Consider the following 25,675-nt stretch of genomic DNA (forward strand, 5'->3'; position numbering starts at 1 on the left):
CCCTGGGTGGGCTTGGAGGGCAGCCTGTCAGTCACTCGACGTGTGGGGGAAAGGGCGGTTCCCGCCCAGCCAGCCTTCCAGAGGGGATGGGCTTCCGCCCGGAGACAGGTGACGTGTAGGAAGCAGCAGGAGGAGCGAGCTGTTATTGGGTATCCCTTGTCTAATGGCAAAGTAAACAAAAGAAGACATTTCAATGATTGTGATTATGAGTAAAGAACATCTGTAACTTTAATAAAAACTTTCAATGGTTGGCAGCCAGTGTTTGAGTGAAATAATTTACATTGTGGATAAAAGAAATCACACTGGTGGCAGCAAAAAAGAATGAAAATTAAATGTCATGTTAGCACCCAATTTTAGGTTTCAATTCTCCGGTAGGGAATAACAGATAACGACAGTTCATCGGTTCAGTCCATATATAAGCCAATTTCAATTCATCCATATGGCTGAGCCTCGTTCCTAAAAAGGCGGATCGGGAGCCCTCAACATACATAGGTAAAGCCTTTTATAAGTTTCTTACACAAAATACAATAAGCACAGCACCCCCTTATTGGACCTTATTGGTCCCTTGAACCCTAGTCTTAAAGCTTAGAGGTGAGGTTCCAGGAGAAGCTGTAAACAAGGGTCTTCTGGCCATTTCCTCTTCTCATTCTGTTTTGTCTCGGTGTGCTAGCGCAGCAGTGCAGGCACCACGTTGTTTAAAGGAAAAAGAAAAATGACATGAGTTGCAAAGATCCAGCCACCCTGGGCTCAGTTTTTGCTCCTCCATCCCCCACTGTTGTCTTAACACCCTTTCAATGGTTTCTGCAACCTCTTCCGTCTTTCTGATATGGGAGACGGACGGTACACCCTGGAGAGTATCCCTAGGGTCACTCTCATCCTCACATAGTGTCCACAGGCTGCCAAAGCATAAATGTATTGCAAATCACAATGAACCACAACATGCACAACAAACTGCAATTAAACCTTTCACAATATGAAAAACATTCCCAGGTTAAAAGAAGTGCAAACACATGGGCAGCAGTCAGATTGGTGACTCGGGCTGGTGATCAGGATCACATAACTCTCCTCTTACAGCAGCTCCACTGGCGGCTGATCAGTTGCTACTGGGTTCAATTTAAAGTTCTGGTTTTAACCAGTATAAAGCCTTAAGTAGCTGGGGTCCCAGCTTTCTCAAAGACCACACCTCCCACGGTGAGCCTGCTTGGGGGTTCAGATCATCAGGGGAGGCTTTCCTCCTAATCCCACCACCTTTACAGGTCTGTTTGGGTGGGGGGCACAGGAGAGGGGCCCCTCTTCTCTGAGACTTTGGAACTCCCTCCCACTGGAGGTCAAGCTGCCCTCCTCTTGGCTATCCTTCCATCTTTGCAGGTCAAAACTCTTCTCTCACTAACCAGCTACCTGTGCATGATTTTTAGATCGATTGTTATGAATTTCTGCTTTGACTGGATTGTTAGGACTACTAGTGTTTTCCATTTTTGCCTTTTTCCATTCCTCTGAGCAATTGTTTAAAAAAATATCTTTGCCTTAATATTGCGTGTTAATCATGTAAGGTGCCTCCTTATTTATTGTTCAGAGTTATAATTACTGTCTTTTAATGAAGTTAACCACCATTGTCTTTTATTGTTGTAATCTGCCCTGGGTCCTTTTCAAAAGTGGGGTAAAATATTTTCAAGCAACCAGCCTCCCAACCGACTGATTCATGATTCATTTCTCCCCTTTAGCAGAAATAAAAGTGGCCTTGGATTCCCTCTCCTCCGACAAGGCACCCGGGAGGGATAACATCCCCACTGAAGTGCTGTCATCAGCTTTGGGGGAAGAGAAACGTCTTGGAGACAACAGACATGCTTTTCAAATGCTGCTAAAAAGTGTGTCTCTATTTCAGCCATGCACACCTGAGTTTCTCATGGTGGGATACTGGACGGATCACAGTTCACAGACCTGTATCACTTTTTCAACCCACAATGTCAAGAAGCTTCAATGGGTCCAAAATGCAGCAGCTAGATTGTTGGCTTGGGCTGGTCACAGGGACCCCATGACCCCCCATTTTGATCCTTTTAAATATTTGTATAGTTACCATTGAGAGCTCTTATTGTCTTTTAATGATGCAAACTATTCTTGGGTCCTTTCTAAGGAGAAAATATTTTGAACAAAGAAATACAGTGGTGCCTCGCTTAACGGGTGCCCCATTTAACGATGAATCTGCACAGCGATTAAGTTTTTGCGATCGCAAAAGTGATCACATTGCGACGATTTAGATAGGAAAAATCGCTTTGCGATGATCGGTAAGCTGTTTCACTTACTGATTTTTGCATAGAGATGTTTTCCTAACAGCTGATCAAAGGTTCCAAAATGGCCACGGGGCAAAAAAAATGGCTGCCCACTGTGTTTTCGTGCCCATTCCTCGCTTACCAGGCAGCGAAAATGGCGGCCGTATGGAGGATTTTTGCTTAACTGTGAGTTTTTTGCCCATAGGAACACATTAAACGTGTTTTGATGCATTCCTATGGGCTTCTTTGTTTCGCATAGCAACGAATCCACATAGCAACGATTTTTCTGGAACGGATTATCGTCGCTATGCGGGGCACCGCTGTATAGTAGAAATGGATTAGCCAGCTCTAATTTATTGATGGAAATACGAGGGGATGCTGATAAGTATTGAGCCTTTCCCAGAAAAGATTGAGCTAGGAAGCTATAAATTGCAGGGTGTATTGGCCAATTTGTCTGTATTCAATAGTACAAGAATCAACTACCTATGATTTTAACTTTTCTTTCAGTTTCTGGTCCAAAGTGAACATGGCAGCACTTCCAGAAAATTTCAGTGTGGAAGAGCATAGGACCACAATCCAGGTCCTGTTTTTCCAAGGGAAATGTGCAAAGCAGATCCATGATGAAATGTCCCAAACTATGGGTGACAGTGGCCCTTCATATGCAACAGTTAAACGTTGGGTTGTCAATTTTCAAACTGGCCATTTCGGTGTTGAAAGTGAGAAAGCCAGTGGAAGGCCTGTTTCTGTCTCTGTGCCTGCAAATGTGAAAGCCATCCATGACAGGATCATGGAGGACCGCCGAATATCAGCCAAAAGTATTGCTATATATCTGAGAATATCATGTGAGAGAGTTGGTGCCATTATCCACTACGACTTGGAAATGAGAAAGCTGGAAGCAAAGTGGATCCCCAAACTTTTGACAACCGAACAAAAGAGGAAACGTGTGGAGTCATTGGTGGCTGTTTTGGAACATTTTGCAAGAAATCTGTCAGATTTCCTGGGCAAAATAACTGGTGATGAGACATGGATCTACTGTTATGATCCTGAGACAAAGGAACAGTCTAAGGAATAGAGGCACAGTGGTTCCCCCAGGCCAAAGAAGTTCCGTGTGCAAAGGTCGGTGCAGAAGCAAGTGGCAACAGTTTTTTGGGATCACCCGTGTGGGTCAGGAGGTAAGGCTGAAGAGCCTGACGCCGAGAGAGGCCCGTAAGGAAAGGACTAGAAATTGGGCCTTCTCGACGGTGGCTCACCTTTGGAACAATCACACTCCGGTGATTCGTGCGGCCCCCTCGCTGGGTATTTTAAAAAAACAACTAAAAACATGGATGTTTGTGCAGGCCTTCCCTCCAGTTAACTCTTGATCACGCTTCTTTTTCTTTATACTTTCCTTTTTTTTGCCATCTTGAATAATTTCTAATTTATTAGCTCAGATGGGTGGGGTATAAACAAACAAACAAACAAACAAGAAGGGAATTCTGCTGGTGGGCTACCTCCAACAGGGTTCAACCATCAATGCAAAATATTACTGTGGTTTGTTGACGAAGCTGAGGCAAAACATCAAGGAAAAACTTTGAGGTAAGGTCTCCAAAGGTGTCATCCTGTTGCATGACAATGCCTCGTCACACACTGAAACAATGGCAAAACTGACCTCCTTAGGCTTTCAAGGGATGGCCCATCCACCCTATTCTCCTGACCTGGCTCCTTCTGACTATTATCTGTTCCCCAAACTCAAAAAACACCCAAAGGGACAACGATTTGGGACTGTTCTGGAGGCAACTAATGCTTCAAATGAGTGGCTACACCAGCAGTTGGAAGAATTTTATTTAGAGCGACTTAAGAAGCTACAGGACAGATGTTGCAAGTGCATTGACTTCCTGGGGGAATATGTAGAATTGTGTGGCAGTTACAGCTTCCTAGCTCAATTTTTTCTGGGAAAGGCTCAGATTTTCCAAATCAAATACAACAATACAAAACAATACAAAATACTAACAATCTGAAACCCAGGGCAGAAGAAGAAGGGAAAGGCCAGCCTTGATCGAAGGGAAATCTGGGTTCCTTTCCTCTTTTTGGGGGGCAAACGACCCCTCTCCATCTCCCCCCCCCACATATGCAACGTCCTGGTCTCCCTCCCTCCACCCCCCAGGAGCCTAGATCAGGCCCCTAACCTGCAAACGTCATATCTGGTACCCCACCATCAACCCCTTGCTTCCCCCCACTTTTGCAGCCCCCCTTCCTCTTCCTCTTCCTCCTTGCAACCCCATCAAGCTCGCTTCCCCTTCCCACCAAGACTTGCAGCCTTAAAAATAAGTTCTCCAAGGGCTGGAGTGGGGGTGGGGAGAGAGTCAGGCCCCTTTCTCGCCTTCCCCTTTGAAACCCACTGGGAGAAGGTGTGGTTTTTTGTGGGGGGTGGGGTATCGCCATGCAGGAAAACCCGGGACCGACCCTCCCACCCCCACCCGGCCCCCAAGGGTGCCTTGCTCGGAGGGGGATCTGGGCTCCTCTTTTCCCCCCAAAGCAGCTCCCCTCCCTCTCTCCCCCCCAAGACAGACACCCCCCTCCCCCCACACAGAGGGGGGGGAGCCAGAAGAAGCAAAAGGCCAGCCTTAAGGGGAGATTTGCCATCTGGGTTCCTTTTTGTTTCGGGCTAATGACCCCCCTCTCCGTCTCTTTCCCCCCCCGCTCTCCCTCCCTCCACGCCTCCCCACCGTTTCCCACCTCCTGCCCAAACCTGATTGGGGGGGAAGAACCTTGGAGCCCCATAGAGGTGGGGGGGGAGGAGAGGGAGGGGGGAGGGGGGGCGACCTCCGGGGATTCCGCTTCCTGGTAGAGCGGCGCCTCTTCCGCCTTCATAGCTCTAGGGTCCCCTCTTCCTCCCCCCCTCCCGCTTTCTTCTCCCCCCCCCGCAGAGAATCGTGAGCGCGCGCGCACGAGAGAGAGAGAGAGAGAGATGGAGCTTGCTTCTTTCCTTCCTTTCCTTCTTTCCCTCCCTCCCTCCGGGAGAGATCAGATCACTCTCCCCTCCCCTTTCCTGGGAGAAGAAAAGGAGCCAAAGGATCCCTCTGGAGAGATCCCGGGAGGAAGGAAGAGCGAAAGGCTTTCCCTCTGGACAGCTGCCTTTCTCCTTCTTCCATCCGGTGGGGCAGAGAAAGGAGCAGGGGATGAAGAGAAAAAAGCTGGGAGGGAGGGAGGGGCCTTTTGTAAACGAGACGGCTCTGAATGGCGCGTCCAGGAGAAAAGCCCCAAGCAGAGAAGCCTCTTCCTTGCAGCCAGGAGAGCTGGCCAGAGGAGCCTCTCCTTGGGGGGGGGGTGGGGGGAGAGATCTCCTTTCCGCCTCTGCCCGAAACCTCTGGCCTCCTTCTCTTTCTGCCATGCTTTTCCCTGGGGGGGGGGGAAGGCTTTTTATGCAAGGCCACCAGGAAGCCCCCCCAACACACACACACACACACACTTGAAGAGGGAGGATATCCCTCCAACCTATCCACCCGCCTTCCTGCAGGGGATCCCCAGCATGGGATCTGGTCGGGAGGGGGGGGATCTAGTCTGCCTTCGCTCTCCTCAACCCAGAGCCACTGAACCACTTGCTTCTGAAGAGTCCCCTTCAAACACTATAGACTGGGAGGGGGATCCAGAAGAGGCTCTGGATGGCAGGCCAGGCATGGAGGGGGGCGGGTGGAGGGACCCGCCTTCTCCCCCAAAGCCCATATCTCGCTTCTGACATGGGATGTGATGTTTGCGGGGGGTGTTGGCTGGAGGAAGGAGAAATTGGGATCGAGGGGGATGCTCCCTCCTTTCCCCCATCTGCCACTCCCCTCCCAAAAGGCTGTGTACAGGATCTGGGGAAAGAAGGGGGTTGAGGAGGACCCACCGACATGCACAGAGAAAGGCCCTGGATGTCTTGCTGGGGGGGGGAGGGCAGGATCCAGACATTCCATTCGGCCCCTCTCCCAATTTATCCCCCCCTCCCATGCGAGGAGGGAAGGGACCAAAACAAAGAGACCTCCCTTCCCCCGGCAAGGCCTTCATGCAGAGCAGACCGAGCGGATTGTCCGGTCTCTGGGGCTGGTGGGGGGAGGAGACTGTTTTTCCCCCAGGTTCTTTTAAATATATGTCACTGCAACCCATTTTTTACCTCTTAATTCCGCCACCCCATTTTGCAACTCCCCCCTCATAGCTCACCTCCTTGCAGGTCCTCTAGTGGCACCACCTGTATGATGTGTGTGTGTGTTTAGTCGTTTAGTTGTGTCCGACTCTTCGTGACCCCATGGACCAGAGCACGCCAGGCCCTCCTGTCTTCTACTGCCTCCCGGAGTTGTGTCAGGTTCATGTTGGTTGCTTCGCAGACACTGTCCAGCCATCTCATCCTCGGTCGTCCCCTTCTCCTCTTGCCGTCACACTTTCCCAACATCAGGGTCTTTTCCAGGGAGTCTTTTCTTCTCATTAGATGGCCAAAGTACTGGAGCCTCAGCTTCAGGATCTGTCCTTCCAGTGAGCACTCAGGGTTGATTTCCTTTAGAACTGATAGGTTTGTTCTCCTTGCAGTCCAGGGGATTCTCAAGAGCCTCCTCCAGCACCACAATTCAAAGGCATCAATTCTTCGGCGGTCTGCTTTCTTTATGGTCCAGCTCTCACTTCCATACATCACGACAGGAAAAACCATAGCTTTGACTATTCGGACTTTTGTTGGCAAGGTGATGTCTCTGCTTTTCAAGATGCTGTCCAGATTTGTCATCGCTTTCCTCCCAAGAAGAAGGCGCCTTTTAATTTCAGGGCTGCTGTCTCCATCTGCAGTGATCATGGAGCCCAAGAAGATAAAATTTGACACTGCCTCCATATCTTCCCCTTCTATTTCCCAGGAGGTGATGGGACCAGTGGCCATGATCTTAGTTTTTTTGATGTTGAGTTTCAGACCGTTTTTTGCACTCTCCTCTTTCACTCTCATTACAAGGTTCTTTAATTCCTCCTCACTTTCTGCCATCAGAGTGGTATCATCTGCATATCGGAGGTTGTTGATATTTCTTCCGGCAATCTTAATTCCGGCTTGGGTTTCTTCCAGTCCAGCCTTCCGCATGATGTATTCTGCATATAAGTTAAATAAGCTGGGGGACAGTATACAGCCTTTTCGTACTCCTTTCCCAATTTTGAACCACTCAGTTGTTCCATGACCAGTTCTAACTGTTGCTTCCTGTCCCACATATAGGTTTCTCAGGAGACAGATAAAGTGGTCAGGCACTCCCATTTCTTTAAGAACTTGCCATAGTTTGCTGTGGTCCACACAGTCAAAGGCTTTCGCATAGTCAATGAAGCAGAAGTAGATATTTTTCTGGAACTCTCTGGCTTTCTCCATAATCCAGCGCAAGTTAGCAATTTGGTCTCGAGTTCCTCTGCCTCTTCGGAATCCAGCTTGTACTTCTGGGAGTTCTCGGTCCACATACTGCTGAAGCCTACCTTGGAGGATTTTGAGCATAACCTTGCTAGCGTGTGAAATGAGTGCAATTGTACGGTAGTTGGAGCATTCTTTGGCACTGCCTTTCTTTGGGATTGGGATGTAGACTGATCTTTTCCAATCCTCTGGCCACTGTTGAGTTTTCCAAACTTGCTGGCATATTGAATGTAGCACCTTAACAGCATCATCTTTCAAGATTTTAAATAGTTCAACTGGAATGCCATCACCTCCACTGGCCTTGTTGTTAGCCAGGCTTTCTAAGGCCCACTTGACTTCGCTCTCCAGGATGTCTGGCTCAAGGTCAGCAACTACATTGTCTGGGTTGTCCGGGATATCCACATCTTTCTGATATAATTCCTCCGTGTATTCTTGCCACCTCTTCTTGACGTCTTCTGCTTCTGTTAGGTCCCTCCCATTTTTGTCTTTTATCATGTTCATCTTTGCGCAAAATGTTCCTCTAATATGTCCAATTTTCCTGAACAGATCTCTGGTCTTTCCTTTTCTGTTATCTTCCTCTATTTCTTTGCATTGTTCATTTAAGAAGGCCCTCTTGTCTCTCCTTGCTATTCTTTGGAAGTCTGCATTCAATTTTCTGTAACTTTCCCTATCTCCCTTGCATTTTGCTTCCCTTCTCCTCTCTGCTATTTCTAAGGCCTCGTTGGACAGCCACTTTGCTTTCTTGCATTTCCTTTTCTTTGGGATGGTTTTCGTTGCTGCCTCCTGGACAATGTTACGAGCCTCTATCCAAAGTTCTTCAGGCACTCTGTCCACCAAATCTAGTTCCTTAAATCTGTTCTTTACTTCCACTGTGTATTCATAAGGGATTTGGTTTAGATTATACCTGAGTGGCCCAGTGGTTTTTCCTAATCTCTTCAGTCTAAGCTTGAATTTTGCTATGAGAAGCTGATGATCAGAACCGCAGTCAGCTCCAGGTCTTGTTTTTGCTGACTGTATAGAGCTTCTCCATCTTTGGCTGCAGAGAATATAATCAATCTGATTTCGATATTGCCCATCTGGTGATTTCCATGTATAGAGTCGCCTCTTGTGTTGTTGGAAAAGAGTGTTTGTGATGACCAGCTTATTCTCTTGACAAAACTCTATTAGCCTTTGTCCTGCTTCGTTCTGAACTCCAAGGCCAAACTTCCCTGTTGTTCCTTTTATCTCTTGGCTCCCTACTTTAGCATTCCAGTCCCCTAGAATGAGAAGAACATCTTTCTTTGGTGTCAGTTCTAGAAGGTGTTGTAGATCTTCATAGAATTGTTCAATTTCAGTCTCCTCAGCAATGCTGGTTGGTGCATAAACTTGGATTATTGTGATGTTGAATGGTCTGCCTTGGATTCGTATTGACATCATTCTATCATTTTTGAGATTGTATCCCATTACAGCTTTTCCCACTCTTTTGTTGACTATGACGGCTACTCCATTCCTTCTACGGGATTCTTGTCCACAATAGTAGATATGATAATCATCTGAGCTGAATTCGCCCATTCCTGTCCATTTTAGTTCACTGATGCCCAGGATGTCGATGTTTATTCTTGCCATCTCCTGTTTGACCACCTCCAGCTTCCCAGTGTTCATAGATCTTACATTCCAGGTTCCTATGCAGTATTTTTCTTTGCAGCATTGGATTTTCCTTTCACTTCCAGGCACGTCCACAGCTGAGCGTCCTTTCGGCTTTGGCCCAACCACTTCATTAGCTCTGGAGCTACTTGTACTTGTCCTCCGCTCTTCCTCAGTAGCATGTTGGACGCCTTCCGACCTGAGGGGCCCATCTTCCAGCGTCATATCTTTTAGCCTTTTGTTTCTGATCATGGGGCATTCTTGGCAAAGATACTGGAGTGGCTTGCCATTTCCTACTCCAGGTGGATTGCGTTTAGTCGGAACTCTCCACTATGTCCTGTCCGTCTTGGGTGTCCCTGCACGGCATAGCCCATAGTTTCTCTGAGTTACTCAAGCCCCTTCGCCACGACAAGGCAGCAATCCATGAAGAAGCACCTGTATGATGATGACACACAACTTCCATTGCTGACCTAGAGCCAGACATCCTCGAGAGTGAGGTCAAGTGGGCCTTAGAAAGCCTGGCTAACAACAAGGCCAGTGGAGGTGATGGCATTCCAGTCGAACTATTTAAAATCCTAAAGGATGATGCTGTTAAGGTGCTACATTCAATATGCCAACAAGTTTGGAAAACTCAACAGTGGCCAGAGGAAAGGAAAAGATCAGTCTACATCCCAATACCAAAGAAAGGCAGTGCCAAAGAATGCTCCAACTACCGGACAATTGCACTCATCTCACACGCCAGCAAGGTTATGCTCAAAATCCTACAAGGTAGGCTTCAGCAGTATGTGGACCGAGAACTCCCAGAAGTACAAGCGGGATTCCGAAGGGGCAGAGGAACCCGAGACCAAATTGCCAACATGCGCTGGATTATGGAGAAAGCCAGAGAGTTCCAGAAAAACATCTACTTCTGCTTCATTGACTATGCAAAAGCCTTTGACTGTGTGGACCATAGCAAACTATGGCAAGTCCAAAAAGAAATGGGAGTGCCTGACCACCTTATCCATCTCCTGAGAAACCTATATGTGGGACAGGAAGCAACAGTTAGAACTGGATATGGAACAACGGATTGGTTCAAAATTGGGAAAGGAGTACGACAAGGCTGTATATTGTCACCCTGCTTATTTAACTTATATGCAGAATACATCATGCGGAAGGCTGGACTGGAGGAATCCCAAACTGGAATTAAGATTGTAGGAAGAAATATCAACAACCTCCAATATGCAGATGATACCACTCTGATGGCAGAAAGTGAGGAGGAACTAAAGAACCAGTACTTTGGCTCCAGTACTTTGGCCATCTCATGAGAAGAGAAGACTCCTTGGAAAAGACTTTGATGTTGGGAAAGTGTGAAGGCAAGAGGAGAAGGGGTGACAGAGGATGAGATGGTTGGACAGTGTCACCGAAGCAACCAACATGAATCTGACACAACTCCGGGAGGCGGTGGAAGACAGGAGGGCCTGGCGTGCTCTGGTCCATGGGGTCACGAAGAGTCGGACACGACTAAACGACTGAACACACAGCTTCGCAGACACTGTCCAGCCATCTCATCCTCGGTCGTCCCCTTCTCCTCCTGCCTTCACACTTTCCCAACATCAGGGTCTTTTCCAAGGAGTCTTTTCTTCTCATGAGATGGCCAAAGTACTGGAGCCTCAGCTTCAGGATCTGTCCTTCCAGTGAGCACTCAGGCTTGATTTTCTTTAGAATGGATTGTTTTGTTCTCCTTGCAGTCCAGGGGACTCTCAAGAGTCTCCTCCAGCACCACAATTCAAAGGCATCAATTCTTCGGCGGTCTGCTTTCTTTATAGTCCAGCTCTCATTTCCGTACATCACGACAGGAAAAACCATAGCTTTGACTATTTGGACTTTTGTTGGCAAGGTGATCTTTGCTTTTTAAGATGCTGTCGAGATTTGTCATCGCTTTCCTCCCAAGAAGAAGGCGCCTTTTAATTTCGTGGATGCTGTCGCCATCTGGAGTGATCATCGAGCCCAAGAAAGTAAAATCTTTCACTGCCTCCATATCTTCCCCTTCTATATGCCAGGAGATGATGGGACCAGTGGCCATGATCTTATTTATTTATTTTTATGTTGAGCTTCAGATAATTTTTTGTACTCTCCTCTTTCATCCTCATTACAAGGCCCCTTCATGGATTGCTGCCTTGTCGTGGCGAAGGGGCTTGAGTAATTCAGAGAAGCCATGGGCTATGCCGTGCAGGGACACCTAAGATGAACAGGTCATAGTGGAGAGTTCTGACTAAATGCAATCCACCTGGAGCAGGAACTGGCAAGCTACTCCAGTATCTTTGCCAAGAAAACCCCATGATCAGAAACAAAAGGCTAAAAGACAAAGAACTACTTAATTATATTTATTTATTTATTTATTTATTTATTTATTTATTTATTTATTTAATTTATATCCCGCCTATCTGGTCGGGTGAGGACCACTCTAGGTGGCTAATATATATATAGTCACTGCAGCCAGAATTCTTTATGCCAAGAATTGGAAGAAATCGGTGGTATCGAAACAAGAGGAAATTATTGAGAAGATACAGGAAGTGGCAGAAATGGATATTTTATCAGAAGTGTTGAAAGACTGTCCAGTACAAAACGAAACTGAACAATGGGATTTATTATATAAATGGCTTGAGTCACCAGATAGTGCTTGAATGACATAGATTTAAACCAGGGGTGTCCAACCTTTCACCTTCCCTGGGCCACATTAGAAGATGAATATTTGGTTTGGGCCGCACATAAAATAAATAAAAAAAACATAGAAAACATAGTTAACATATTAAACTTACAGTGGGGTCTCAAATTACAAACGACCCTACTTGCGAACAATTCAACTTACGAACCTGCCCTACAGGGGAAATAAGGACAAACTTCCCTCGAGGTATGAACAGGAAAAAAGTGCCCCCTCCCTCCCCTTAGAGGCTTCTGGAGGGGGGAAAAGGGCCAGAATAACATGCCTCTCCCGCCTCAGAATGGATAAATGTGGCAGGGATGGGGGAGAAGGGGATCCATGGTAGGGCTCTGTAAATTGGAAGAGGAAGATTATTTATCCATTTCCTCAATTCGTAACTCTCTGTGCGGAGGGTGGATGTTGGTGAGGGAGGAGGGGGCATCCCGCTGACCTGAGAGGGTGCTGGGCTCTCCCTTGTCCATCAGCTTGATTTCCTCCAGTTCTTTGGGAGGGGATTCCTCTCCTCCTCTCCCTTGGGAGATCTCGGCGGCCTCATTTGGAACTGCAGAGAAAGAGGAGGAGGAGAGAAGAGGCGTTAGATTTGGGTGGGATTAGCAGTGGCCAGAGGACTGGAAAAAATCAGTCTACATGCCTATCCCAAAGAAGGGCAGTGTCAAAGAATGCTCCAACTACCGTACAATTGCACTCATTTCACACGCTAGCAAGGTCATGCTCGAAATCCTACAAGGTAGGCTTCACCAGTATGTGGACCAAGAACTCCCAGAAGTACAAGCTGGATTTCGAAGAGGCAGAGGAACTAGAGACCAAATTGCTAACATGCGCTGGATTATGGAGAAAGCCAGAGTGTTCCAGAAAAACATCTACTTCTGCTTCATTGACTATGCAAAAGCCTTTGACTGTGTGGACCACAGCAAACTATGTCAAGCCCTTAAAGAAATGGGAGTGCCTGACCACTTTATCTGTCTCCTGAAAAACCTGCATGTGGGACAGGAAGCCACAGTTAGAACTGGATATGGAACAACTGATTGGTTCAAAATTGGGAAAGACGTACGGTAAGACTGTATATTGTCCCCCTGCTTATTTAACTTATATGCAGAATAGAACATGAGAAAGGCTGAAGTGGAGGAATCCCAAACAGGAATTAAGATTGCCAGAAGAAATATAAACAACCTCAGATGTGCAGATGATGCCACTCTGATGGCAGAAACTGAGGAGGAATTAAAGAACCTCTTGTTATTTAGTCGTTTAATCGTGTCTGACTCTTCGTGACCCCATGGACCAGAGCACGCCAGGCCCTCCTATCTTCCACTGCCTCCCGGAGTTCTGTCAATTTCATGTTGGTTGCTTTGCAGACACTGTCCAGCCATCTCATCCTCGGTCGTCCCCTTCTCCTCTTGCCGTCACACTTTGCTAACATCAAGGTCTTTTCCAAGGAGTCTTCTCTTCTCATCCGATGGCCAAAGTACTGGAGCCTCAGCTTCAGGATCTGTCCTTCCAGTGAGCACTCAGGGTTGATTTCCTTTAGAATTGATAGGTTTGTTCTCCTTGCAGTCCAGGGAACTCTCAAGAGCCTCCTCCAGCACCACAATTCAAAGGCATCAATTCTTCGGCGGTCTGCTTCCTTTATAGTCCAGCTCTCACATCCATACATCACAACAGAAAAAACCAAAGCTTTGACTATTCGGACTTTTGTTGGCAAGGTGATGTCTCCACTTTTTAAGATGCTGTCAAGGTTTGTCATCGCTTTCCTCCCAAGAAGCAGGCGTCTTTTAATTTCAGGGCTGCTGCTTCCATCTGCAGTGATCATGGAGCCCAAGAAAGTAAAATCTGTCACTACCTCCATATCTTCCCCTTCTATTTCCCAGGAGGTGATGGGACCAGTGGCCATGATCTTAGTTTTTTTGATGTTGAGTTTCAGACCATTTTTTGCACTCTCCTCTTTCACCCTCATTACAAGGTTCTTTAATTCCTCCTCACTTTCTGCCAGCAGAGTGGTATCATCTGCATATCTGAGATTGTTGATATTTCTTCTGGCAATTTTAATTCCGGTTTGGGATTCCTCCAGTCCAGCTTTCCGCATGATGTATTCTGCATATAAGTTAAATAAGCCGGGGGACAATATACAGCCTTGTCGTACTCCTTTCCCAATTTTGAACCATTCAGTTGTTCCATATCCAGTTCTAACTGTTGCTTCCTGTCCCACATATAGGTTTCTCAGGAGACAGACAAGGTGGTCAGGCACTCCCATTTCTTTAAGAACTTGCCATAGTTTGCTGTGGTCCACACAGTCAAAGGCTTTCGCATAGTCAATAAAGCAGAAGTAGATGTTTTTCTGGAACTCTCTGGCTTTCTCCATAATCCAGTGCATGTTAGCAATTTGGTCTCGAGTTCCTCTGCCCCTTCGGAATCCAGCTTGTACTTCTGGGAGTTCTCGGTCCACATACTGCTGAAGCCTACCTTGTAGGATTTTGAGCATAACCTTGCTAGCATGTGAAATGAGTGCAATTATACAGTAGTTGGAGCATTCATTAAGAACCTCTTAATGAGGGTGAAAGAGTACCAAAATGGTCTGAAGCTGAACATCAAAAAAACTAAGATCATGGCCACTGGTCCCATCACCTCATGGCAAATAGAAGGGGAAGATATGGAGGTAGTGACAGATTTGACTTTCTTGGGCTCCATGATCACTGCAGATGGTGACAGCAGTCATTGAATTAAAAGACGCCTGCTTCTTGGGAGGAAAATGATGACAAACGTAGACAGCATTTTAGAAAGCAGAGACATCACCCTGCCGACAAAAGTCAAAGCTGTGGTTCTTCCAGTAGTGATGTACGGAAGTGAGAGCTGGATCATAAAGAAAGCTGACCACCGAAGAATTGATGCTTTTGAATTGTGGTGTTGGAGGAGGCTCTTGAGAGTCCCCTGGACTGCAAGGAGAACAAACCGATCCATTCTGAAGGAAATTAAGCCCGAGTGCTCACTGGAAGGATAGAGCCTGAAGCTGAGGCTTCCATACTTTGGCCATCTCATGAGAAGAGAGGACTCCCTGGAAAAGACCCTGATAGGAAAGTGTGAGGGCAAGAGGAGAAGGGGACGACAGAGGACGAGGTGGAAGGACAGGGTCATCGAAGCCACCAACATGAATTTGGCCCAACTCCGGGAGGCAGTGGAAGACAGGAGGGCCTGGCATGCTCAGGTCCATGGGATCACAAAGATTTGGATATGACCTAACAACTCAACAACAACAGCATCCTTTATTTCACAGCTGTCCACCACTGTGTCTGACAAATTCCCCCGACTGACCAGCATTTTAAAAAACCAGTTCATCCCCACTGCTTTGCGCATCCTGCTGATTGCTGAGCCCTTTTTAAAAGGTCTTTGTGTGTTGGGGGAGAGGGAGAGCCCCCAATGATCAAAGAGATACAGGGGACCACCCCAGGGCCTCAGGGGTGGCACAAGCCAGGTCCAAAAACACTCACCCAGTCTTCTTGCAAAGATGGGGGGGGTATCCAAAATGACCCCCTTGCACCCTTTGTACATACAGTGGTGTCCCGCATAGCGAGGTTAATCCGTTCTGGATTAACCCTCGCTATGTGGAAACATTGCTAAACGGAACGGAAAAGCCCATTGGAATGCATTAAATATCATTTAATGTGTTCCAATGGGCTCCAAACTTACCGTTCAGTGAAGTTTCCCCCATCTGGCAGCCATTTTCGTGCCCTCGGTAAGCGAGGGCAGGGCGCGAAAATGGTTGCAGTGGCCGTTTTGGGTCATCCGGCGGTCATTTTGGAATCTCCGAACAGCTGATTCCCCGACGTCGCAATGTGAAGATCGGTAAACGAAACGCTTACTGATCTTCGCAATGCGAGATTTTGCCTATCTAGGCATCAGTATGCCTTCGCATTAGCGATCCTTTTTTGGGATCGCTATGCGAATTTGTCGTTAAACGGTGCGCTCGTTAAGCGAGGCACCACTGTACAAAGATATGCATGAAAAGGATTATCTTTAAATACATATATATGTTTGGAATGCAGGCAGGTCCCAGAGGCCCTCAAAATGTCACAAAATTTGGAGGGACATGATTTGCAATTAGGCTGGCATGCCTATTTATGGTATAAAAAGGACAAAGAACAAAAATTTTTTAATTCACATATGATAAGAAGAGCTTTACTGGGAATGTGGAGAAAAATTGTACAACAAATTTATTACAAAATACCTGTATGGGTGTCACCGTTAGAGGCCTTTATCCAACCCAGTCTTATGACAAAAACAAACTTTTTAAAATATCAAGATCTATTAAAAAAGGATGGTGAACTAAAGTCTAAAGAAGAGCTAGAGTCACAGAATATATATATAGAGTGGTGGCCTAGAGCACAGCTAGAATCTAGATATACAAAAGATAAAATAGAAGGCTTCGACTTAGAGCAAACGATTTTTGACAAACTTTTATTAGGTTCAAAAGAACAAACTGTTAAGAAAATGTATAATTATATGTTGGAAATTAAGATGCAAGATGAAATGGTTAAGGAATGTATGATTAAGTGGGCACAAAATATAGGGCATAACATTGATATTGATCAATGGCTGAAAATATTGCAAAATAATATAAAGCTTACAAGATCGGTGAACTTTAAAGAGAATATATATAAGATGTTTTATAGATGGCACATGACCCCAGAAAAATTGTCAAAGATGTATACAGATGTATCAAATAAGTGTTGGAAATGTGAATCACAAGTGGGAAGCTATTATCATATGTGGTGGTCATGTGGAGTAGCGAAACAATATTGGAAAAGAGTACATGTAATGTTGGAACAAATATTGCTCTGTAAAGTGCCATTAACTCCAGAACTGTTTTTATTGAGTATGATACCTGAAAATATAGATAAGTCAAAGAACTATATAGTTATATACATAGTTACGGCAGCTAGAATTTTATATGCTAAAAATTGGAAAAGATCAACGGTACCGAAACAAGAAGATCTTATTGAAAAGATACGGGAAATAGCCAAAATGGACATTTTATCAGAAGTTATGAAGGACTATCCCTTGCAAAAGGCAACAGAAAGATGGGATCTATTTAACAAGTGGACAGAATCAACAGGCAGCTCATGAACAGTACATATTGAAAGGAGAACTGAATCTAGAAGGCAGAAAAGAGTAAATAGAATAATTTAAAATCTTGATATGGCAATAGGTACAGAATGGATGAAAGTATGTTATTGACTCCCCTCTTCCTCATCAATCCCAATTCCCTTTTCCTTTTTGTTATCCCTTATAAAAAATAAAAAATACAAAAAAAAAAAGTCACAAAATTGCCCACAGCAGAACCTCCCTATAAGGAATTCATTTTTCCCATTTCTGATAGCTGTTGGAATGGAAACAAAGGAGAGACGTCCATTGCAACATTACCTATTCCTGTTTGGGATAAAAGGGGAATCCTAGTAAAGTGAAGTTGGAAGGGGCCTCCAAGGCCATCAAGGCTAACCCCTCCCCCTCAGCTCAAGGCAGGAGTTCGAATCCAAGCAGATCTGCCAGGGGACAATCTCAAATTCTCTTGAAGTCCTGCAGGTTTGGAGCCCTCCCCAACTCCCGAGGTGACCAGTTCCACTCTCGTCCTGCTCCAACGGTTAGGAAGTGTGGCAGAATGGCAGAGAGCCCTTGTTGAAAAGTCAATGCATGAGGGAAGAGTGGAGCCGGGGTGGGGGTGGGGTGGGACCCCTCCTGCACGTTTATAAAGACTTGCATGGATTGCTTTTATTGGGTTTGTAGGCAGGAGCAGGGACTCAAGGGTGAAACCACCTATACGTTACTTGGATACTTGGCAGAATTAAAGTTGGAGAAATGAAATGTGAGATTACTGCACTCCATCTTAGCCAAAGGGCCAAGAAGCTGTTATCTCGTATCAAACGTGGTTTGAAAGGTCTGATGTGGAAATGGATCTCAATGAAAGAAATGTTTCCCTGAAAGGCCCAGCTGGTCACTAGTTGAGCTCAACTTCCTGCTTTCCTGTTCCTCCCTCTGAGTCCCCCCGTTTCCCTTCCTTTTCTCCCGCAATGGTTCTGCTCGGTATTTCCAGGAGAGGAGGTTTCACTCACCAGAGGCTGATTCAGAGGTGGCTTTGGAGGCTGATGGCCGGGTTCCTGCAGACAAACCAGATTGAGAGTCACTGGTTCGGAAGGAGACCCGAGAGGTCCTCTAGTCTGACCCACCAGGCCAAGGAAGGATTTAAAAAACCTCGCGTCCCATCCTGGACTATTTCTGTATCTCTCCAAAAACAAGCACACCCAAGTGGTTGAGGGCTCGGCACCTTTGGGAGAAAACATCTGCCTTTTGGGGATGTCGTGGCCCCAGCTCCCTGAAATGCCTCGGGATGTTGTTGACCCCCTTGAGTCCTGTCCAGGTGAACCCCCCTCCCATGCCCAGCAAGGTCATTCAGGGCTCCACTTACGGAGAGAGTAGCAGACCATCCCAGCCAGCAGCAGGAGGGCGGCCCCAGTCCCCAAGACACCCCCCACGAGGGGCCATGCTGAGCCTGAAAGGGGAGAGAAATGAGGGAAAGGGTGGGGAGTGGGTCACCCCCCAAAAAAACTCATCTGCTCCCAGCGGATTATCTCAAGCAGCTTTGCTGTGCCCTCTCCGGGGAGGGGAATAATCTACCATGTGTTGAACCCCCCCCACGCCTGATCCCAAGTAAAGCACAAGAAAGTTTGAATTTAAGCCATGTCGCCTCTAGAGGGCAGTAGGAGGCTTTTTATTTTCAGATGAAAAATCATTTTCAGGAGGAAAAAGAAAGATGGGTTATGGGAACAGGATGCTGGGACCCTATTGGCCACCCCTGAACCCCTGGAGATGGCCCGACCCCTGTTTCGACCCCTAGTCCGAGACCTCGTGTCCTCCCAAGATCTGCTCCAAGGGAGGCTCGTCTTAGGGGGCCCTCGGAAGATCCCCCCTCTCCAAGCCCCACCCAACAGGCTGCCTCTCACCTGGCCCCTCCCAGCCCACGTCGAGGGGTCCCTGGAGGCCAGCATGTTCCACGTGGCACCGGTAGTGGCCCCTCTCCTTGGGGTCGATTTGGAGGCTCAGCTGTGCCTGGAAAGTCCCGTCTGCGTTGGGGAGGGCACCTTTCCGGAGCGTCTCCTGCAGGAAGACTTGGCCGTCCTTCACCCAGGAGACGTTGATCTCTTTGGGGTAGAAGCCGTCCGCGCGGCACGCCAGCGTTTCCAGACTCTGGCTGGTCCCAACGCGGGTCACCCTCACGGCTGGGGGCTCTGGCGAAACAGGAAAAGAAGACAGCGGAAGAAACGATCAAAGGAAGACCAGTTGACCACAGGAGGTGGCTCAATTTGGATCCCGGGTGTGCTTCTGGGCGTTACCCAGGAAGAGAGCTCAGGTCTTCGAGATGGGAGCTGTGGGGACTACAAAGCCCCAAATCCCCAAGTCATTAGGGCCAGGGCACTGGGGACCCTCCCAGGCCAGCCTCTGCTCTGCCCCTTCTTCATGGGCCCCCCCACCCTCCTGCCTCTTCTTCCTCCCCAGGGCGAGTCTTGCGATGGGTGATTAGAGAGGCAGCCGGGGAGAGCAGCATTCCCTCCCCCCCTTTACAAGGAGATCTGCTTCCAGTTCGGAATCAGGTTCGTGATCCTCAGAAACAAGGCACGAGTGAGAAAACATTTCACTCTGAGACTTCCACGCCATGTAAACCTGATTTGTACCTTTTAAATAACCTCAAAACCCGACAGGTAACTTTTCAATAATGTTTGAATGTGTCCTTTCTCTTAGGGAGGCCCTTCCCTCCGTTTCAAGGCGTCCTCGGTTTGGAAGGCTATCCATCCCGTGTCTGATTTTAGGATCACGAACTCGATTTCTCATCCTGCCCCTGTGCAGTTCAATTAGCACGTGTCCTTTACTGCCCAACGGGATCCTCACTTTAAATGTTATTTCTTTCTTTTTGAGGACTGCATATACACAGCCATTCAGCTGGAGGAAACATGACTGTGTTTCCTTCCCCATCCTGTGTAGGTTTGTGTTCGGGGACTACAAATGATGCAGCTGGGGAAGGCTGGGCTTTGTAGTCCAGGAACCCCGACCTGCCTCTCTCCCGCCCCCACCTTTCCTCCGCAGCTCCTCCTCCTCCAGGTACGGCAGGTGCCTCTTTAGCCACCCGGTGCAGTTCCTGCCCCAGAAGCTTTTCCGCTGCCTGTAAAGGTCCCACGTGGCCTCCCACTTCTGGATCTCTCGCCCGTCGTAAGCCTCCCGGTGGAAGGAATTCTCCTGCCCATCGTCCCCAAGCTCACAGCCGTCAATGCACTGCAAAGTGTGAAACCCTAATGGAGAAAAACATCAACGAGGTGAAGGCAATGGGGGTCCAGAACCCAGGGCAGGGTTCCCCCCCCCACAACAGCCCCCCCTGCAACAAGTGGGGTCAGACTGAGCCTTAAGGAGAAGGCACCTTCTCCAGGACCACCTTGTCTGCCTTCCTGGGCACCGAGGCATTTCCTCAGAGAGGCATATCTCAACCGCCAGACTTGCAAATTAATTCTGTGTTTACCTCCCAGCGACCAATCACAGAGCAAGGACGGCGAAAGCAGACTCAATGCCATGGAGGAAGGGAGAGAAATACCGTATTTTTTTCATGTATAAGACAACCTGATGTATAAGATGACCCCCACTTTTCCAACCCCAAATAAGATTTGATTGCTGCTTTTTTTTAAAAAAAGGAAACAAATAAATGAAGTTCTCTTTATCATCATCACCATTATTAAAAAGAGGATCAATGGGGCCCACTCAGTCCTCCACTCACCAAAGGCTACATGAAGTGAAATGGACGGGTGATACAACTCAGGGCCTCACTAGACAAAACATGCTGATTCCCTATTGAGAAGCAGGATGCTTCAAAGAAGATTTTTTTTAAAAAAAACAGTCTGTTTATTCAAACACACACACTTGACTTAACCTCCGTTTGGTGCATTCACTTGCTTTTCGCTGTAAAGAATGAGCTAGCATGGCTTTGTTTGTCCATCGGATGTCTCCGGCGAGTCGCCCTGAAAGATTAGCGTGCCTCGAGGGATGGGGTTCTAATATCCTTCCATTGTACATTCAGATCTGAGCTTCTGCATATCCGTTTTCTTGCACACTCTGTTCCCACAGATCAGAAAATTTACTTTTCCAGACTACAGTTCCCAGCAGGCTCAACTATTCCCCCAAATCACAGGCGCCTCTTTTGGCTTCCTCCTCTCTTTCTCCCCCCCCCTTTTCAGCTGGCACAAAACATGCTTTATTAATTACGACACATAAACATGGATCTTCTCACCCTGGGGAGTGCAGAGCGCAGAATCCTCATCGCTCCCATCTTGGCAGTCAAGAGACCAGTCGCAGATATAACGCCAGGGAATGCAAGTCCTGTCCCCACATTCGAACTCGCTGCTGGAACAGGAATTGGGTTCTCGGCCAGCATCTGGAAGCAAAAGAAAGAGGAGCGAGGAATCAGTGCTGGGGCTTACCACCTTTCCCCGTAAGACAAGTGGGAAATCCCCCATTACGATGTGATTAATCCTGGAAGTAACTATTTGTGAGTAACTAATTACTTTTCAGGTAAGCAAATGTAACTTTTGAGAGTAATTAGAAATCGTCAGTTGTTGCACTGGAAAAGTAACTGCTTATATATAAAAGCTCCTTTCTCAAAGCTGTTCTTCAAATATATCATGTGGATGCCCTCCAACCCATTTTTGAAGAGTTTTTTTTTCTTTTAAAGGCTTTTAAAATGTTGAAGATGATGGGGGAGGAGCAGGGAGCCTCTCACCGGGGCTGCGGCTGCTGTTCCTGCGAGGGAGGAGGTCATTCTGCAGGATCCGCAGGTAGTGGCCGAATCCTTCCTGGTTGAGGCTGGCCAGGGTGGCCTGAATCTCCCAGTAACTCTCCATCACCTGCACGCTCTGGTTCATCCAGGGTGCCAGGGGGACCATCCTTCCCGTGTGGCTGTCGTAGCGCTCAATGGGCCGCCCGTCCAGGTAGCCCACCTCCAGGTAGCCAGTCAGCCCTGAGCCGGGCTGGGAGATGCAGGTGCGGAAATAGAGCAAGGAGTGAGAGGAGCCGGTCCCTGGAAAGCCAGAGAGAGAGAGAGAGAATTGCAGGCAGCCTGGATCCTACGCCTACTGGTTGTTGTGGGTTTTTTCGGGCTCTCTGGCCGTGCTCTGAATGTTGATCTTCGTAACGTTTCGCCAGTCTCTGTGGCCATGGGCATCTTCAGAGGACAGGAGTCAGAACTCGGTCTGTGCTCTACGCCCGACTCTCTGAATAACCACCGCATCAGACTTGCTGGGCCACTAGTTGACATCTGCATCATCCTCAGCAGCATCCTGAGCCCTCAAGGTGATTCCAACCTAGGGCCGCCCTCCCTGATTTTTCTAGGTGTGGAAGGGACACCGAAGCCTTTTCCCCAGGACCACCTTCTGGGGGCGCTCTGGAGTCATGGCACAATATACCCAAGGCCACACAAGTGGCAAGGCGCATGCACACACACACACACACACACACGGGGGGGAGGAAGGGAGGGAGAGAGCACCACACACGCTCCCTGCAGATCTTGGCCGCCCCTCTCACAGAAGGCGTCCCAAGGGAGCTGAACCTCTCGGGTCCCGATGACGTGGACTTGTCCACGAAAGCTCACGTTTAAAAAGAAAAAAAGTTAGTCTTTAAGACGCCACCATCTCTTTTTGTCTTTGTTTTTTGTTTTGTTTTCCCTTTTTTATTTTTATTGTGTTTGCACCTACAATGCTTGGGAAACCCTCTCACTCTCCCTGGAAGTCTCTGGAGCCGGTCGATGACACAGGTGGGGACACCCGGCCTTGCTTGCGGGAGATCGAAACGGGCTTGTTGTCAATGCCAGCCACACCAAATGGGTTAACCCAGAAAGACACACAGAGAGAGAGAGAGTGTGTGGAAAAGTCACAACCCTCACAAGTCCGCTGCTAGTTTGGTCCCCACAAGTTGTTGTCAAGAGGAAGCAATTATTTGGACAGTCTCTCTCTGTGTGTGTCTGTGTCTGTGTGTCCTCCTTGAGGGATGGGTCCTGGGTTTGAATCCTTCCCTTACTGTGAAACTACAGAAACCATTCCTTAAAACCCCTTGTCAGCTTTGTCAGCTTGACAACCCCTCACATGGGCGCACCACACACACCGTGGCTGCCTTCAGTCCCACACACAGGGGTGCGGCCACAAAAGCACCACAAACCGCTCCCGGGATAAACGAGACAAAGGCATCCTTATCTAAGTGTAAGATAGGCAGGAAATGGAAAGAAGGTCTCTCTCTCTCTCTCTCTCTCTCTCTCTCTCTCTCTCTCTCTCTCTCAAACACACACACACACACACACACACGCGCGCGCAAGACCAGCCTCACCCAGACTGTCTCCCCCCCTGCGCAACGCCTTTGCTTCTGCTGAAAAAAACAAAATTTCTCTAAAGTTTTAAAGGAGGCGCTGAGCCACAGAGAGAACCGGGCAAGTCCCTGCCCCGGGCGGCTTCCACAACGCGGGGGGGTCTCCCCTTCCTCCTCCTCCCCCCCCCCCCGCCTTCCTGGCTCTCCTTTGAAGGGACGTTTTAAGCCTCCCGCTCGTCCTAGAAAGACGCCTTGCCTGCGATCCTGAAACCTGTTCGGGGAAACTCAGCCACCCCCCCCCGCACTCTCCCTGGGACGGGGGGGGGTCTCCTTACCAGGCGGGCCCCCCAGCCAGAAGGCGGCGGCTGCCCCGAGAAGAAGGCAGCGCCACCCCCTCTGCGGCGCCATCCGGACCCAGGAGAGCGGCTTCCCGGCTCCGGGTTCCAGTCCTGCAGCTGGAAATGCGCGCCGGGGAGGGGAGGGGTGGGTGAAAAAGAGCAGCCGGCCTCGGGATTGGCTAGGAGGGGAAGGAACCGGCCAACAGGGACGCAGCGTTCTGGGTCGCGTCATTGGTTGCTGGGAGGAGAGGGGACGGGGCGCCGAGGGAGGGAGGACGTTCGCTCCAGTTCCAAACCGGTTCGGGGTCCAAAACGGGGGGGGGGGAAGCCCCTTTGGGTAGGGGGGTGGGGGAGCAGGAAGCTCCCCTGGAGAAGGCAGGAGGGCGGTCTTACCTCCACCCCAAACGCTTTGAGGGACGTTTTGGCCAGTCTTCCCCCTTCCCCCCCCCCCTCCAGGGTCCCCTGAGTGGCTCTTTGACTTTTTCCTTTTGCCACCCAGTCACGCAGCCAGTTTCCCCCCCAAATTGAAGGGAAACAAGAGGAAAGGAACAAGCGGGAGTAACAGGTAACAGGTAGTTATCTTCCCCTTCCGAGACAATGAATTAGGCAGAGTTACTGTAAGGATCCTACAGAGGATGTGGCGATGGGAAGGAAGCGCCTTTTTGCAATCAATCAATAGCTTTGCCACGCATGGCCCTCCAGAAAATACCTCCGTAATCAAAAGACTGTTCCCTTATAAAACACACAAACACACACACACCAGAAAGGGTCTCTCCGACCAGCGTTGGGATCCCCTTCCCCCTCGTTCCTTCCCAACCATTTTGACGGGAGCTTTTCCCTTTAACAGCACAAACCCCCCCCCCACCTCCCTCTTTCTGCTTAACATGATGTTGTTGTGTAAACGTTTCCGTGTGTTTCGCTTCCCCTTTTCTCGTCATGCTTCCAAGGTTTATTTTCAGAAGTCCAAGAATGAGTCACTCATCAGCTCTTGTTGTTGTTTAGTTGCTAAGTTGTGTCTGACTCTTCGTGACCCCATGGACCAGAGCACGCCAGGCCCTCCTGTCTTCCACCGCCTCCCAGAGTTTCATCCTCTGTTGTCTCCCTTCTCTTCTTGCCTTCACACTTTCCCAACATCAGGATCTTTTCCAGAGAATCTTCTCTCACAAATGCCTTTGTTTTGGTTAGCAGGGAGGCCTTTTTAAATCCTTCCCAAGACTGGATGTCCACCTCCACTGGAAATGAAGGGCACTGTAGTTTTTGATGGCTCAACATCAGATCCCTTTGACATCCAAAGCCGAGTAAAACAGGGCTGTGTCCTCGCACCAACCCTCTCTTACCATCTCCACACAAGAACTGGGGGTTGTTCATGAATTTGTGTACCTTGGCTCAGCCATCTCTGACACTCTGTCCCTAGATGTCGAGCTGGATAAACGCATTGGCAAAGCAGCTACCATGTTCTCTAGACTCACAAAGAGAGTATGGCTCAATAAGAAGCTGACAACACATACCAAGATCCAGGTCTATAGAGCCTGTGTCCTGAGCACACTCCTGCACTGCAGTGAGTCCTGGACCCTTTGTGCACGGCAGGAGAGGAAGCTAAACATGTTTCATATGCATTCTCTCTGATGCATTTTTGGCATCACCTGGCAGGACAGAGTTTCATGGATTGCTGGCATGTCATGGCAAAGGGGCTTGAGTAATTCATAGAAAATATGGGCTATAACATGCAGGGACACCCAAGATGGACAGGTCATAGTGGAGAGTTCCGACTAAACGCGATCCACCTGGAGTAGGAATTGGCAAAGCCACTCCAGTATCTTTGCCAAGAAAACCTAATGAACAGAAACAAAAGGCTAAAAGATATGATACTGGAAGATGGGACTCTCAGGTCAGAAGGCATCCAACTTGCTACTGAGGAAGAGTGGAGAAGTACAGGTAGCACCAAAGCTAGTGAAGTGGTTGGGTCAAAGCCGAAAGGACCCTCAGCTAT

General features: G+C 48.2%; 1 protein-coding gene across 5 annotated transcripts; it reads right to left on the reverse strand.

The window, feature by feature from the left end:
- Positions 1 to 203: 203 nt before the first annotated feature.
- LOC144587245 (major histocompatibility complex class I-related protein 1-like) lies at positions 204 to 23,812 on the reverse strand. 5 transcript variants are annotated; one of them, XM_078387231.1, is made up of 9 exons: positions 23,683 to 23,812; positions 21,774 to 22,070; positions 21,285 to 21,428; positions 20,083 to 20,298; positions 18,958 to 19,242; positions 18,423 to 18,506; positions 18,070 to 18,114; positions 12,402 to 12,512; positions 204 to 666 (listed from the first exon to the last, which is right to left on the reverse strand). In XM_078387231.1, exons 1-9 carry the CDS (start codon positions 23,753 to 23,755, stop codon positions 644 to 646), a joined length of 1,278 nt encoding a protein of 425 aa, XP_078243357.1. In that variant the 5' UTR covers positions 23,756 to 23,812; the 3' UTR covers positions 204 to 643. The 5 variants fall into 5 exon arrangements, with proteins under 5 accessions (XP_078243357.1, XP_078243359.1, XP_078243356.1 ...); XM_078387230.1 differs by lacking the exon at positions 204 to 666 and adding an exon at positions 11,880 to 11,976; XM_078387233.1 differs by lacking the exon at positions 12,402 to 12,512.
- Positions 23,813 to 25,675: the final 1,863 nt, after the last annotated feature.

Source organism: Pogona vitticeps, chromosome 2 (genome assembly GCF_051106095.1).
Source record: "Pogona vitticeps strain Pit_001003342236 chromosome 2, PviZW2.1, whole genome shotgun sequence".
Lineage (NCBI taxonomy): Eukaryota > Metazoa > Chordata > Lepidosauria > Squamata > Agamidae > Pogona > Pogona vitticeps.

Bases quoted from the DNA above. Each gene is read 5' to 3' on its own strand.
- LOC144587245 (XM_078387230.1), bottom strand. From the start codon at position 23,755: ATGGCGCCGCAGAGGGGGTGGCGCTGCCTTCTTCTCGGGGCAGCCGCC. The intron at 19,243-20,082 runs GTGGGGGCGGGA...CTGTTTCGCCAG, and splicing joins GGAGGAGCTGCGGAGGAAAG to AGCCCCCAGCCGTGAGGGTG. The intron at 11,977-12,401 runs GTCAGCGGGATG...AATGTGGCCCAG, and splicing joins AGAGCCCAGCACCCTCTCAG to GGAAGGTGAAAGGTTGGACA.